Here is a 13498-nt window from a genome sequence, read left to right as displayed (position 1 = left end):
CTGGTTCACTCCTCAAATGCTACAGTGATCTGGGCTAAGCTGAGAATGGGAAGTTAATTCATGTCTCCCACGTGGGTGGCAGGAACTCAATAACTGGAGCCATCACTGCTGCCTCCCACAATCTGCTTTTGCAGGAAGCTGGATTCAGGAACCAGAGCCAGGAATGCAGTGCAGGTACTGTGATGTGGGACGTGAGTACCTTAACCACTAGGCTAAATGCCTTACCCTAAACTTCCTCTAAATCAACTTCAAGGTGTTATTTTTTTCCTTTTTATTTTAAAAAAATTTCTGAAATACTGAAAATTTACTCATTTAAAATTCTCTTGGGGCTGGCGCTGTGGCGCAGCAGGTTAAAGCCCCAGCCTGCAGTAATGGCATCCTGTATGGGTACCAGTTCAAGTCCTGGCTTCTCCACTTCGGATCCAGCTCTCTGCTAATGCACTTGGGAAAGTAGCAGAGGATGGCCCAAGTGCTTGGGCCCCTGCACCCACGTGGGAGACCCAGAAGAAGCTCCTGGCTTCAGATCAGCTCAGGTTGGGCCATTGCGGCTATTTGGGCAGTGAACCAGCATATGGAATTCCTCTCTCTCTCTTCTCTCTCTCTCTCTGTCTCTGTCTCTACCTCTCTCTGTAACTCTGTCTTTCAAATAAATAAAATAAATCTTAAAAAGTCTCTCTAGTTTGTTATTTGTTGTTCATTTATTATGCAGTGTTCTGTGCCATTTGAGAGGAAGTATCTAACATGACATTTGCTCCTAAAATACTTCAGCATGCATTTCCTTACAAGGACATTTCTCATTTATAAATACATACTTGCAATATTTACATTAAAACGCTATTTTTGTCGAATATACAAACATATTCAGATTTCCATACTATGAGTTATATCATTAAGGATAACACTTTTTCAAAAACACAAGGTCCAGGGCTGGCACTGTCGCATGGTAGGTGTAAAGCTGCTGCCTGCAGTGCCGGCATCCAATATGGGCACTGATTCAGAGTCCCAGCTGCTCCACTTCCGATCCAGCTCTCTGCTAATGTACCTGGGAAAGCAGCGAAAGATAACCCAACTATGTGGGCCCCTGCAGCCACATGGAGACCTGGGAGAATCTTCAGGCTCCTGGCTTTGGATCAGCGCAGCTCCAGCCATTGCAGCCATTTGGGGAGTGAACCCAGTGAATGCTTCTCTCTGTCTCTGCCTCTGCTTCTGCCTCTCTGTAACTCTGCCTTTAAATAAATAAATAAATCTTCAACAGAAACAAAATCCAAGGTCCAGTGAGGTATTACGCATTTCATTTACTTGTCATGTAAATATTTATTCTCCAGCTGTGTTTTACTCAGGTTTTAACATCTACTGAAGATTGTTATACATAGAATATAATTGCTGAATAAACCATATGCCATGTTATTTTTGTAAAATATTAGTGATAACTTTCCACAGATGTGGCATCATTTTATCTACTAGATATAGGACTGAGAAATATAAAAATCTGTGGCAGCTTATAGGGAGCATTGGTGACATGAAAACTCAGAGCAACAAACTAGCTTTTAGGAGAGGTCTGAGGCCTCTAATATTGGATACTTTCAGTTTGATTTAAAAATGGCTTCCTGAAATTGCTTACAGTTCTTCTCTAGTTCTCACAATTTAACTTTTTCCTCATTCTTAACTTCTAGGAGGATCAACTGATTTATTTGGGGGATTTGCTGACTTTGGCTCAGCGGCTGCATCAGGGAGTTTCTCTTCCCAAGGTATGATGTGGTTTAATTGGCCAGACATCTACGAGCAGTGAAAAGATTACCAAAACAAAAATCCTTCCAAGATTGTTTACTTTGTTTTTATCCTTGCAGTATTTATAATTCATAATTCATAAGGAATTTATTCACAACATATTTTATTGGATCTAAAATGTACCAAGTGAATTAATTTGGTTGTAGACTACTCAGGTACACCTAAAGAAAATTGCTCATATTTGTAAGTGTATCTTCTCGGGGAATGGGGATGAGTGGAGAATTAATAAGTATAAACAACCTTATTTTAATAGGAAGAATATTTTGATTTGTATTTAATTATGCTTATTTCAGTTTTGTGAATGAAATGAGCACTGGGATTGGGCAGACTGTCTTAATAAAATCCATTCCTTTGTAATGTAGATAGATACCTTAAGAATATTTCTGTGAAAGTAACTGAACTTCATTTTGACATACCCTAAAATTAGTGAGCAGATGAACTCAGCTATAATTTTCTCACTCTGCATTAGGTAAGAAGTTTTTTAAAAATAACATTCAAGCAGTATTTAGGCTTAAATGGTAAGGATTGAGGTAATTAGTATTTTATCTTACTAATTTTGCTAATACCGCAATATTTGTTTAACTTTGGAAAAGCCTCTAAGCCTCCAGTTTTCTAAACCTGGGAATAAGGTTAATTGTTGTGGTTGTTTAGAGAATAAAATAATGTCTATAAAAGTACGTAGAATAGAGACTAAATTCATTATTGTCTCATTTTTGGAGGGGAGAGTATGTTGTAGTGTTTGTTTCATAAAATCTGGTCAGCTTGAGAGTTTGAGAGATAATATTTTAAAAATAAACCATACAAGTCTTTTTTTAAAGATTTATTTATTTGAAAGGCAAAGGTATGGAGAGAGAGAAAGAGGGGTCTTCCATTCCCTGGTTCGCTACCCTCAACCATAAAACTTCCCTCAACCATAAAATTCTTAAATTTGAGGTGAGACAAGGAAGAAAGATGTAACTTAACTGAATTAGTCTTATTCATTACAAATAGAATAGTCTGTTGGGTGTAACATAAAAGTAGATTACAATTTATATTTAGTAATGGCTGGTATAGGTTTATGAGGAGTTAGGAAGAAAAATGCATAGCTTTTAACACAGCCTGTTTTTATATATTCCAGAGATTTTCCAGAAAACAGAATTGTTTAGTAATTAAGTACTTCCTTTTGGAAGTGTGATTATACCTTCTAAGTGTTGATATCTTACTTTAGACAAACCAAAGTGAAAGATAAACATTGTCCTAATTTTACAGACTCCCTGTGTAATTCCCAAAGTTTTTATGTATGTAAAGTTGCCTACTGTGCAAGTAATTTGAATATGTTAATGTTGCCTAAGTGTAACATCCCTTCATCTGTATGCATGTGATTAATGTAACCTGATCACCATTACGCAGGGGGCTGAAACTGTTGCAACAATGATTAATCATTTCTGAGCAGTATATGCCCCTCTAGAAATCTCCTCATCTCATGATTAATCATCTCAGATACTGAGGTTTCAGATGGGGCAACACATTTTGCCCCAGTTTCCATTTATATTCTCTTACAGATCAAGCAAATAGAAAATCAACGTAAAGATTACCTTTATCCAGCAGCCTTACTTACATTAGTTTAAATTGCTTAATGTATATAAGTAATTGTAAAACTCTTGATGCAATTTGTTTTGGTGAAGATCATTACCCTAAGGTAATGAATATTTGTCCAATTCTGTATTAAATTTTTGGTAGGGCTTGGCACTTCATCCTGTTCTTGTATTAAAATGTTGATAGGGCTTGGTGCTTCTAAGTGAATTATTTTCTCTTTTGAGTGTACTTACATTTTAATATGGTAATAGAATATAATTTTATTTTTAAAACTTCATGTTCTCTTTTGATATTGTGTATAATGAGACATAGTATTAAAGGGGCTGGTTACCTTTTTAGGCTAGACAAAATGTATTTCCTAGTTGTAAATGAACATAGAGTGCAAAGAAATGGTGCTAATTAACTTGGAAAATACGTGCTATTTGCTTTTGGATGACAGTTTTTATGTGGCTGTTTCTTCACCTTTTGCTTTTTCAACTTCCATTTATTCATACTTGTCCATTTCTCCCTTTCTTAATGGAAGGTTTATTTACATAGATGCGTGTGTGTGTGTGTGTGTGTGTGTAGCTTAGCTTAAGTTTTTTAGATATCACTTGCCTTAATAGTCATTGTGTGCCGGCGCCGTGGCTCACTAGGCTAATCCTCCGCCTTGCGGCGCCGGCATACCAGGTTCTAGTCCCAGTTGGGGCGCCAGATTCTGTCCCGGTTGCCCCTCTTCCAGGCAAGCTCTCTGCTGTGGCCAGGGAGTGCAGTGGAGGATGGCCCAAGTGCTTGGGCCCTGCACCCCATGGGAGACCAGGAGAAGTACCTGGCTCCTGCCATCAGATCAGCGCGGTGCACGGGCTGCAGCGCGCCGGCCGCAGTGGCCATTGGAGGGTGAACCAACGCCAAAAGGAAGACCTTTCTCTCTGTCTCTCTCTCTCACTGTCTACTCTGCCTGTCAAAAAAAAAAAAAAGTCATTGTGTTCCGGCTGGCGCCCTGGGTTCTAGTCCCAGTTGGGGCGCCGGATTCTGTCCTGGTTGCTCCTCTTCCAGTCCAGCTCTCTGCTGTGGCCCTGGAAGGCAGTGGAGGATGGCCCAAGTGCTTGGGCCCCTGCACCCGCATGGGAAGCCAGGAGGAAGCACCTGGCTCCTGGCTTCAGATCAGCACAGTGCGCTGGCCCATAGCGGCCATTTGGGGAGTGAACCAATGGAAGGAAGACCTTTCTCTGTGTCTCTCTCTCTCTCTCTCTCTCTCTAACTCTGCCTATCAAAAAAAAGAAAAAATAGTCATTGTGTTCCAATTAGTTAAAATTATATATGCATAATTTACAAAAGCTTAACTTCCACTTTTCTATGGCATACTTAGAAAAAAGAGACTGCAGTGTTGCAGTGTTGTTGGCTTTTACATGAATTTTCACAGTTAATCCAGAGTAATAATCCCAAATCTTAAATGACACTAACTATATATTGAGATATTCAGTTTTACCACTTAGATTTTAAAAGTGAAATACAAAGAAGTTAAATAATTTGCTGAGTCACACAGCTAGTAAGGTACAAACCATGCTTTTCACCATCACAGTCTATCAGTCTAATTTTCTCCTAAGATTTTTATTTTTATTTATTTAAAAGGCAGAAAGAGAGAGAGAGAGAGAGAGATATCTTTAATCTGCTGGTTCACTCCTCAAATGGCCAAAACGGCCATGGCTATGCCAGAACAAAACCAGGAGCCTGAACTGCTTCTGGATCTCCCAAGAGGGTGCACAGACCCAAGCACTTGAACCACCTTCCACTGCTTTCCCAGGCATATTAGCAGGGAGCTGGATCAGAAGTAGAGCAGCCAGGTCTTGAACCAGTGCATATATGGGATGCGAGCATCGCAGGTCGCAGCTTTACCTGCTACACCATAGCGCCAGCCCCAGTCTTCTTTGCTATTGAATACATTGACATTTAAACTTGTTTAAAATGTACTTTGAAGTGTCATAAGAGAATTTTTTTTCTGCCTATGTTTTTAAATTTATTTCCCTGTTATTTATTTCCCCTGTTATTTAAGTAAATTGAATAATCCCAGTTAAAAAAAACAATGTACTAAAGGGTAAATTGTGATGATAGCCCTTGTATTATCAGTGGAAGCATTGCCAAATGAGTGAAAACTCCTTTAGAAATTGAACCTGCCTGGGGCCAGCACTGTGGTGCAGTGGATTAACACCCTGGCCTGAAGTGCCGGTATCCCATATGGGCACCGGTTTGAGACCTGGCTGCTCTACTTCCAATCCAGCTCTCTACTATGGCCTGGGAAAGCAGTAGAAGATGGCCCAAGGCGTTAGGCCCCTGCAGCCGTGTGGGAGACCTGGAAGAAGCTCCTGGCTCCTGGCTTTGGATTGGCACAGCCAATTGGGGAGTAAGCCAGCAGATGGAAGGCCTCTCCTCTCTCTGGGTAACTTTCAAATAAATAAATAAATAAATATTAAAAAAAATAAAGAAAGTAAACCTGTCTTTGATTTTATTAGGGTATTTTCTCCATGCTTTTGTGGTTTTTCAAAAAATAAATTTATCTCTCATGAATTTGGAATTTAAAAAATTATATGAGATAGTATAAATCTGAATTTTATTTCTCTGTGAACTTTTCCAAATGGAATTTTTTTTAAATCTATCAGGTTTTTTATTGTTTATTCTTTTTTTTTTTTTTTTTTTTTTGGACAGGCAGAGTTAGAGAGACAGAGACAGGTCATCCTTCTGTTGGTTCACTCCCCAAGTGGCCGCTACTGCCAGTGCGCTGTGTCGATCCGAAGCCAGGAGCCAGGTGCTTCCTCCTGGTTCGCCATGCGGGTGTAGGACCCAAGCACTTGGGCCATCCTCCACTGCCTTCCCAGGCCACAGCAGAGAGCTGGACTGGAAGAGGGGCAACCGGGACTAGAACCCTGAGTGCTGGCACCGCAGGCAGAGGATTAGCCTAGTGAGCCATGGTGCCAGCCCAGGTTTTTTTTGTTTTGTTTTGTTGTTTTGTTTTTGTTTTTTTAAGATTTTTTTTATTTATTTATTTGTAAGAGTTATAAAGAGAGGTAGAGACAGAGAGACATCTTCCATCCTCTGGTTCACTTCCCAAATGGCTGCAACTGCCAGAGCTGAGCTGATCTGAAGCCAGGAGCCAGGAGCTTCTTGCTGGTCTCCCACGTGAGTGCAGGGGACCAAGGACTTGGGCCATCCTCTGCTGCTTTCCCAGGCACATTAGCAGGGAGCTGGATCAGAAATACAGCAGCCAGGACTAGAACTGGTGACCATATGGGATGCCGGTACTGCAGTCTGGGGCTTTAATCCGCTGAGCCACAGTGTTGGCCCCCTAAATGAATTTGTAAAATGAGTTGCGTTCCCTTATTTTACAGAAAGTCTCCTTGTAAGAGAATTCTGGAACTCCTAACAAAAGTTTAACCAAGTTTAGAGTTTCCTCCTTATATTTCTGAGACCCAGTCTGGATCATATTTGTTTAACTGGAAGCATATTTGATTGAAAAGAACTTTTTATGGTGGTTTTTATATATCACCTATAGACCTGTTAAGTTTCAGTGTGTATGTGGAGTTTTTTTTTCTTTTGCCACCTTGTTAACTCGCATGTAATATTCATGAGAAAGAATAATGTCCAGATGGAGATAGTACCTGTAGATGTTAATCTGTGTGGACTTCCATCAGTTCTTATTTATTTCAGGTCATAGATTGTTAACATTTGTTCTGTGCATTTCAGAAAGTTTCTTGCCCTTATACTTCTTTCTGTCTTAGTAACAGCAACAAGTGGGAATGGAGACTTTGGTGACTGGAGTGCCTTCAACCAAGCCCCATCGGGCCCTGTTGCTTCCAGTGGCGAGCTCTTTGGCAGTGCCTCACAGCTACCAGTAGAACTTGTCAGTGGCTCACAACCACCTTTAGGCCCAACTGCAGCTGCCTCAAACTCTTCAGACCTGTTTGATCTGATGGGCTCGTCCCAGGCAACTATGACATCTTCTCAGAGTATGAATTTCTCTATAATGAGTACTAATACTGTAGGACTTGGTTTGCCCATGTCAAGATCACAGGTAAGTTAGCAACTTTCCTTAGAAATTGTGATTCTTAATCTTTAAGACGCTCTAGCTAATCTAATGATAGGTTAATGCAAAACATAAAAATTAGCTCATTCTGCGTTGTGTGTGTGTGTATATGAGTGCCTATATATACAGTCCTGTGTCACTTAACAGGATCACGTGGGTTCTGAGAAATGCAGTGTTAGGAATTTCCTTGTGTAAACATCATCGAGTATTAGACCAACTAAGACAGCTGTGATGTCATTAGGTGATAGACATTGGGACTGCTATTGTATATGGAGACCATCATTGACCAAAATGTTGGTATGCAGCACATGGCTGTATATACTATGGCTATATACCCTTATATGCTCGAATTTTAAAACATTTTGCAACAAAATAAGCTGATTCTTTAATTCCACATTCCATGAACTTTTGAAGTGCCTTTGTACTATTGTACATGGACATTTACCTTGCATGCTTTCCCCTTTTACAGTTATTTGAGTTCTCAAGGGTAAGAGCGTCTCATTCATCTTTGTAATCTCTGTATAACCAAGCATGGTTCTTTGCATAGGGGAGAGCTATACTGAAAATCTCTTGATTTATAGCAAATATTTCCTAGATTTTTAAAATTTTTTGGGAAAAAATAATAGAAATATAGTAATTTTCCCAAGGACAAACATTCACTTAGAAAAATTTCTGGGCCAGCGCCGCAGCTCAATAGGCTAATCCTGCACTTGTGGCACCAGCACCCCAGGTTCTAGTCCCAGTCAGGGTGCCAGATTCTGTCCTGGTCGCTCCTCTTCCAGTCCAGCTCTCTGCTGTAGCCCAGGAGTGCAGTGGAGGATGGCCCAAGTCCTTGGGCCCAGCACCCGCATGGGAGACTGCCAGCCACAGCGGCCATTGTGGGGTGAACCAACTGAAAAGGAAGACCTTTCTCTATCTGTCTCTCTCTCTCTCACTATCTACTCTGCCTGTCAAAAAAAAAAAAAAAAAAAGAGAGAGAGAGTGAATGTTTTTCCCTTTTCTGGGCTTGTGGTGTATTGTATAAATATTATATAGACTCTTTTTTCAACTTTCATTTTCATAAATAAAACTAAAATAAGAATATCCTGATTTACTTTTCTATAGTTAAATTCAGATTATTCAGATTGCCTAATACTAGCTTAGAATCCCTAAAATGTAGAGTGAGAAAGTATGTGCCTGAGTTGTACCAGGAACTTGTATGTTTGATTAAAGCTCTTGAGGATATTTGTTTATGATGCTTATTACTCATTTTAATGTGTGGAGTCTTCCTTTTTGGGGTGTTAGGATAAAGGAAGAGAAGAAAGAAACAGAAAAGTGACTGTTCTATGTAACAGAAGTTAGATTTAACATAAGTATGAAACCAGTCCATTTTATTTGCAGTGACAGTTATAACTGTTGTGATTCTTTGCATTGGTACCATTTAAAAGTTCTTGTTACTATTCCTTTCCTTTTTTCTGTGCCTTTCACAGTTAACCTTAGTAATCACCAGGCACTTCTGCTTCTTTCTCCTGAATTTCTGGTTTCTCCGAAATTTGTCTGTTCCACTAGTGTTGCTCATGTTAGGCAGTAGGAGTAGGGACATGACGATCAGGCTATATTAAATATAATTGGTATTAAATTTTATAATTCTATATTATAAAAATAAATTTCCACTCATGTATTCCATTAAAGCTTTATTAACTTGAAGTTGTGAGTTTGCCTGAACATTTTCCAGGGATAGTGACTTTGAGGTTTTGGGTTACAGGCAAATAATTGTCAGTATAGATATATTATAGATTTTTTTCTACCCCAAATCTGATTGGGATGTCAGAGGGTTCTCTTTGGGAAACTAATGGTTAGGGTATTGATAACATTAGCATAGAACATTGGTGGCTTCTCTTGGTTTCTGAAGTTAATTTTTGTGATTAAGCTACCATCTGATAATCTTCATGAAGCGGATTCTTAAATTTTAGAGCATTTTTCTATTTTCCAGCCTTTGCAAAATGTTAGCACAGTGCTGCAGAAGCCTAATCCTCTCTATAATCAGAATACAGATATGGTCCAGAAATCGGTCAGCAAAACCCTGCCGTCAACTTGGTCTGACCCCAGTGTAAACATCAGCCTAGACAACTTGCTACCTGGTATGCAGCCTTCCAAACCCCAGCAGCCATCACTGAATACAATGATTCAACAACAGAGTAAGTTATTTCAGGATATCTCATTTCTCTGTGTACTTTAACTTTTTGCCTAGATGCTAGTAGCACCACTTCAGGCTACAAAATAAAAATATACAACATAAACTGTAGGGAAGGTAACTAACCATGTAAGATCTTTTCATATAATATTCAACTTGATGTCCCTCCTGGCACTTTGACTTTGTGTTTACTCTTGGTGTGATATTTATTGTATTGTGTTGAGTTGGGGGCCGGGAACTGGTCACTAAAATAAAGTTAATAGCTATATATAAACTTTTTAGAATATGATCCACAAATAAGAATTGTCTATATGCCACAATATAGTGATAATTACCATTAATTTTATCTTTTCTAAGCATATTTTTAATACTTGGAATGAATATGTATTTTGTATCTTACTGTTGTCATTCAACATTAGGTTATAATCATTTTCCTCTGTGAATGTTTTTAAGAAAAATGACTTTTAGATCTTTAAAGTTATTTTTCATATCAGTGTATAATTCCTCTTTTCAGGTTACTTGTTTCTAGCTTTTTGTTATTATCAGTAACTCCATAATTTTATATAAATCTTTGTACTTCTGATTTTTTTACTTAATATAATATTCTAAAAATAGAATAAGTCAGAAGTATAGACTTTTTTAAGACTCTTGATTCACACTAGCTCTTGACAACTTTTGTTACGTAGAATTCAACAGATGATTTTATAGGAATGCTTTTCCCCAGCCCATTTGTAATTCTTTCTACATCTCTGAGAAACAAGGCCAACAACTGCTAAATCTCTCAAGAGCAGCCAGGCAAATGAATAGCCTTCTATAATAAAATTACTGTAAAGGAGTTTTACTGGGGCTAGATGTATGGATGGTCAGGAAAATTTTATTGTTTTCTTTTTATTATTCTTTTCTATTTCTTTTTTGCTGTTTCAGTATTAGAATTCAGTGTGTTAATATAATTAAAAAGAAAAGAATGATCCAACATGGGAAGAAGGCCACACAGCAGACTGGTAGAATTACAAATGCCCTAAATAGCACTCTCTCAGAACCAACCCTTAAGGCATTCAGATCTGGCTAAAACACCCATGAGAGCATATCAGGCATGGAAAGCCAAGACACTGTGGCAAAAAATGGCCTACATGAAAGATCTCTGGGAGTGAGATGCCAGTGGAAAGAGGGGACCATCAAAGAAGGAGGTACCTTTCTCTGAAGGGAGGAGAACACTTCCACTTTGATTATGTCCCTGTCTAAATAATGTCCAAGTTTGTGTCTCAGTAGGCTTCCATAGTTGTATTCCATAGCAGCTCATGACAAGAGCCTTGGATGATCACTGATATCATAAATGAGAGTGTCAGTTGTTAAATCAACAACAGGAGACACTGTACACTTGCTCCCCACGTAGGACTTCTGTTCTTAATGAGTTGTACTATGAGAATTAATGGTAAAACTAGTCTTCAAACAGTAATTTATACTTTGTGTGTCTGTGTGGGTGCAAACTATTGAAATATTTACTTAGTATAGAGTTGATCTTCTGTATATAAAGATAATTAAAAATGAATCTTAATGAAGAATGAGATGGGAGAGGGAGTGGGGGTGGAACGGAAGTGAGGGTGGGAGGGCAGGTATAGGAAAAAGAACCACTGTATTCCAAAAAGCTGTACCTATGAAATTTATTAAATAAAAGCTTTCAAAAAAAATTCAGTGTGTTAAAATTCTTTTGTCTCTTTTCTTCTTGTAGATATGCAACAGCCTATGAATGTGATGACTCAGAGTTTTGGAGCTGTGAACCTCAGTTCTCCGTCAAACATGCTTCCTGTCCGGCCTCAAACTAACCCTTTGCTGGGGGGACCCATGCCTATGAGCATGCCCAATGTGATGACTGGCACCATGGGAATGGCCCCTCTTGGGAATACTCCAATGATGAACCAGAGCATGATGGGCATGAACATGAACATAGGGATGTCAACTCCTGGGATGGGCTTGACAGGCACAATGGGAATGGGCATGCCCAATATAGCCATGACTTCTGGAACTGTGCAACCTAAGCAAGATGCCTTTGCAAATTTCGCCAACTTTAGCAAATAAGAGATTGTAAAGAAACAGAATAAATGAAGAATTTTTATCTGTGCAGATAGGTGATGCTGGGATGGAAAATGCTAATCAACTCCCCATTCTTCTATCAGTTAATTAAATAAGCCTAAATAAAGAACCAAAAAAGCTGTTTTATAAAAGTGAAATATCTAGTATTTTAGAAGGCCAGGGAAGAGCACTTCAGATGAGACAGAATCATTTTTCCCGGTGAGGATAGACCACCTATGGGTGGTGAAAACACTGAAGGCCTTTATAAATTAAAGAGCCCATTCATTTAACATCATAATTTGTGGGAGTACTGGAATAGGGCTGAATAAATGTTAGGATATCTAATTTTATACTTTTCTTTTCCTGAGGAACTTGATTTTTCTGTCCCTGAATCGCCTTGTCATAATTGGGTCTGTTCCTTTTACTACCATTCTTGAGTCCATATATGAAATCATTAAAGTTGGATGATCAGTTTTTTATAAAAATATATATTTTTGTCCAAAAAAGGCATACATATGTGATTATGGCTAAATCAAAGGTAACTGGAATGTATATACTTTTGCTAATGTTCCAGCAACACTGCTATTATACTATCCAAATTTTTATTGTAACAAAACTTTAAGAAATTGGTAATAGCTATGGGATTTTTCCCATGTCTTCTGCTATAATTATCCTTTGCAGAACTAGGAAAAAAATTTTTTTCAGGACTGCTCTATGGTTTCCTTTAAAATTAAAAAAAAAAAAAAAGAACCCTCCAGTGTTTGTGTTTGTTTTTTGCTGTCATTATTTACAGTTTGCAGTGATTTACTTGGCAAAGCTTCCTTCCGTGTTTATCCCCGTAACTATCATTTAAGTCAGGAACAGTCAAAAGAGAAAACTATTTATTTTTATTTTTTTGGTGTCTTGTCAAAAAAAATTGAAAGGTAAAAGTCCATTAAAACCTTAAGTTAAATATCAATGTTAGAATTCAACAATGTTCACTTTTAGATTTTATACAGTATTTGTTCTGTTTGGGTTTTGAGTGTATATAATATGACATTAGCAATATGGTTCCAATAGAGAGGAGTTAAATATATATTATTAAAGGAGACCTGTAGCAGTCAAAGATTTTATTGATTTAATGACAAATAAAGGAAATTAATTAAAATGTTTTTGTTTTCCTGCTGTAATTCTGCATTGAGCTCACATGAAAATCATGATTCTAGAGTTTGGAATGCAAAATTGTTTCACCCTCAAGCTGGGAATATTTTTTAAAATAAATACTATAATATAGTTATCAAATTATTACCTCCCCACTTTATGTTGAATTTTTTTATTAAATTGATAAAACTTTGTTTCCATTGTATTCATAATGTTCTGTTATACACAACATTAAAATGTTCATTAAAATCAATGTTGAAGTGCTTTTTCTTTCTTTCTGTTAGACATTTGAGACCATTTGGGGAAAAATAATTATAATTTGGGCAAAGTAATTTTTATAAATAATTTAAAATTATTTAATGACTTCTCTGTTATTTCCTATCAGACTCTACTGTTAGGAATTAAAAATGAAGCAGCACAGATATCCTGACCTGCTCCATTCTTGCTAATGTTCCATCTACAACGTTTCTAATTAGGCAGAAATTCATGTACTTCAGCTAAGTGGTAATGAAAAGTGATTCATTTGCTGAATAAGAGATGAGAGAGAGTGTAATTAGCTGACTGTGGTTTTTAATCTTTCAACAATTCAATGTGTTTAAATTAGTTTCAAAGAATAGGAGCTTTCAAGTGTTGTTACTTCAGAGCAATCAAACCAACCTCTGGTGGCAGCACAGTAGAATGTCTTAAAACCCATA

The 13498-nt window shown here is 37.9% G+C and overlaps 1 protein-coding gene across 2 annotated transcripts in view; it reads left to right on the top strand.

The window, feature by feature from the left end:
• Positions 1-13056, top strand: part of CLINT1 (clathrin interactor 1) — a 70008-nt gene extending 56952 nt beyond the window's left edge. The window contains exons 9-12 of one of the 2 annotated variants that reach the window (XM_008255332.4): positions 1674-1748; positions 7116-7408; positions 9393-9597; positions 11323-13056. In XM_008255332.4, the coding sequence (XP_008253554.1) occupies positions 1674-1748; positions 7116-7408; positions 9393-9597; positions 11323-11669 (920 nt within the window). In that variant the 3' untranslated portion in view covers positions 11670-13056. The remainder of the gene's footprint in view (positions 1-1673; positions 1749-7115; positions 7409-9392; positions 9598-11322) is intronic. The other variant, XM_008255333.4, reaches the window with a different exon arrangement.
• The last annotated feature ends 442 nt before the right edge of the window (positions 13057-13498 follow it).

The sequence above is a fragment of the Oryctolagus cuniculus genome, chromosome 6 (assembly GCF_964237555.1).
Source record: "Oryctolagus cuniculus chromosome 6, mOryCun1.1, whole genome shotgun sequence".
NCBI classification, from domain to species: domain Eukaryota; kingdom Metazoa; phylum Chordata; class Mammalia; order Lagomorpha; family Leporidae; genus Oryctolagus; species Oryctolagus cuniculus.
Note: the sequence above shows the minus strand (reverse complement) of the source record. Positions and strands in the feature narration are given on the sequence as shown.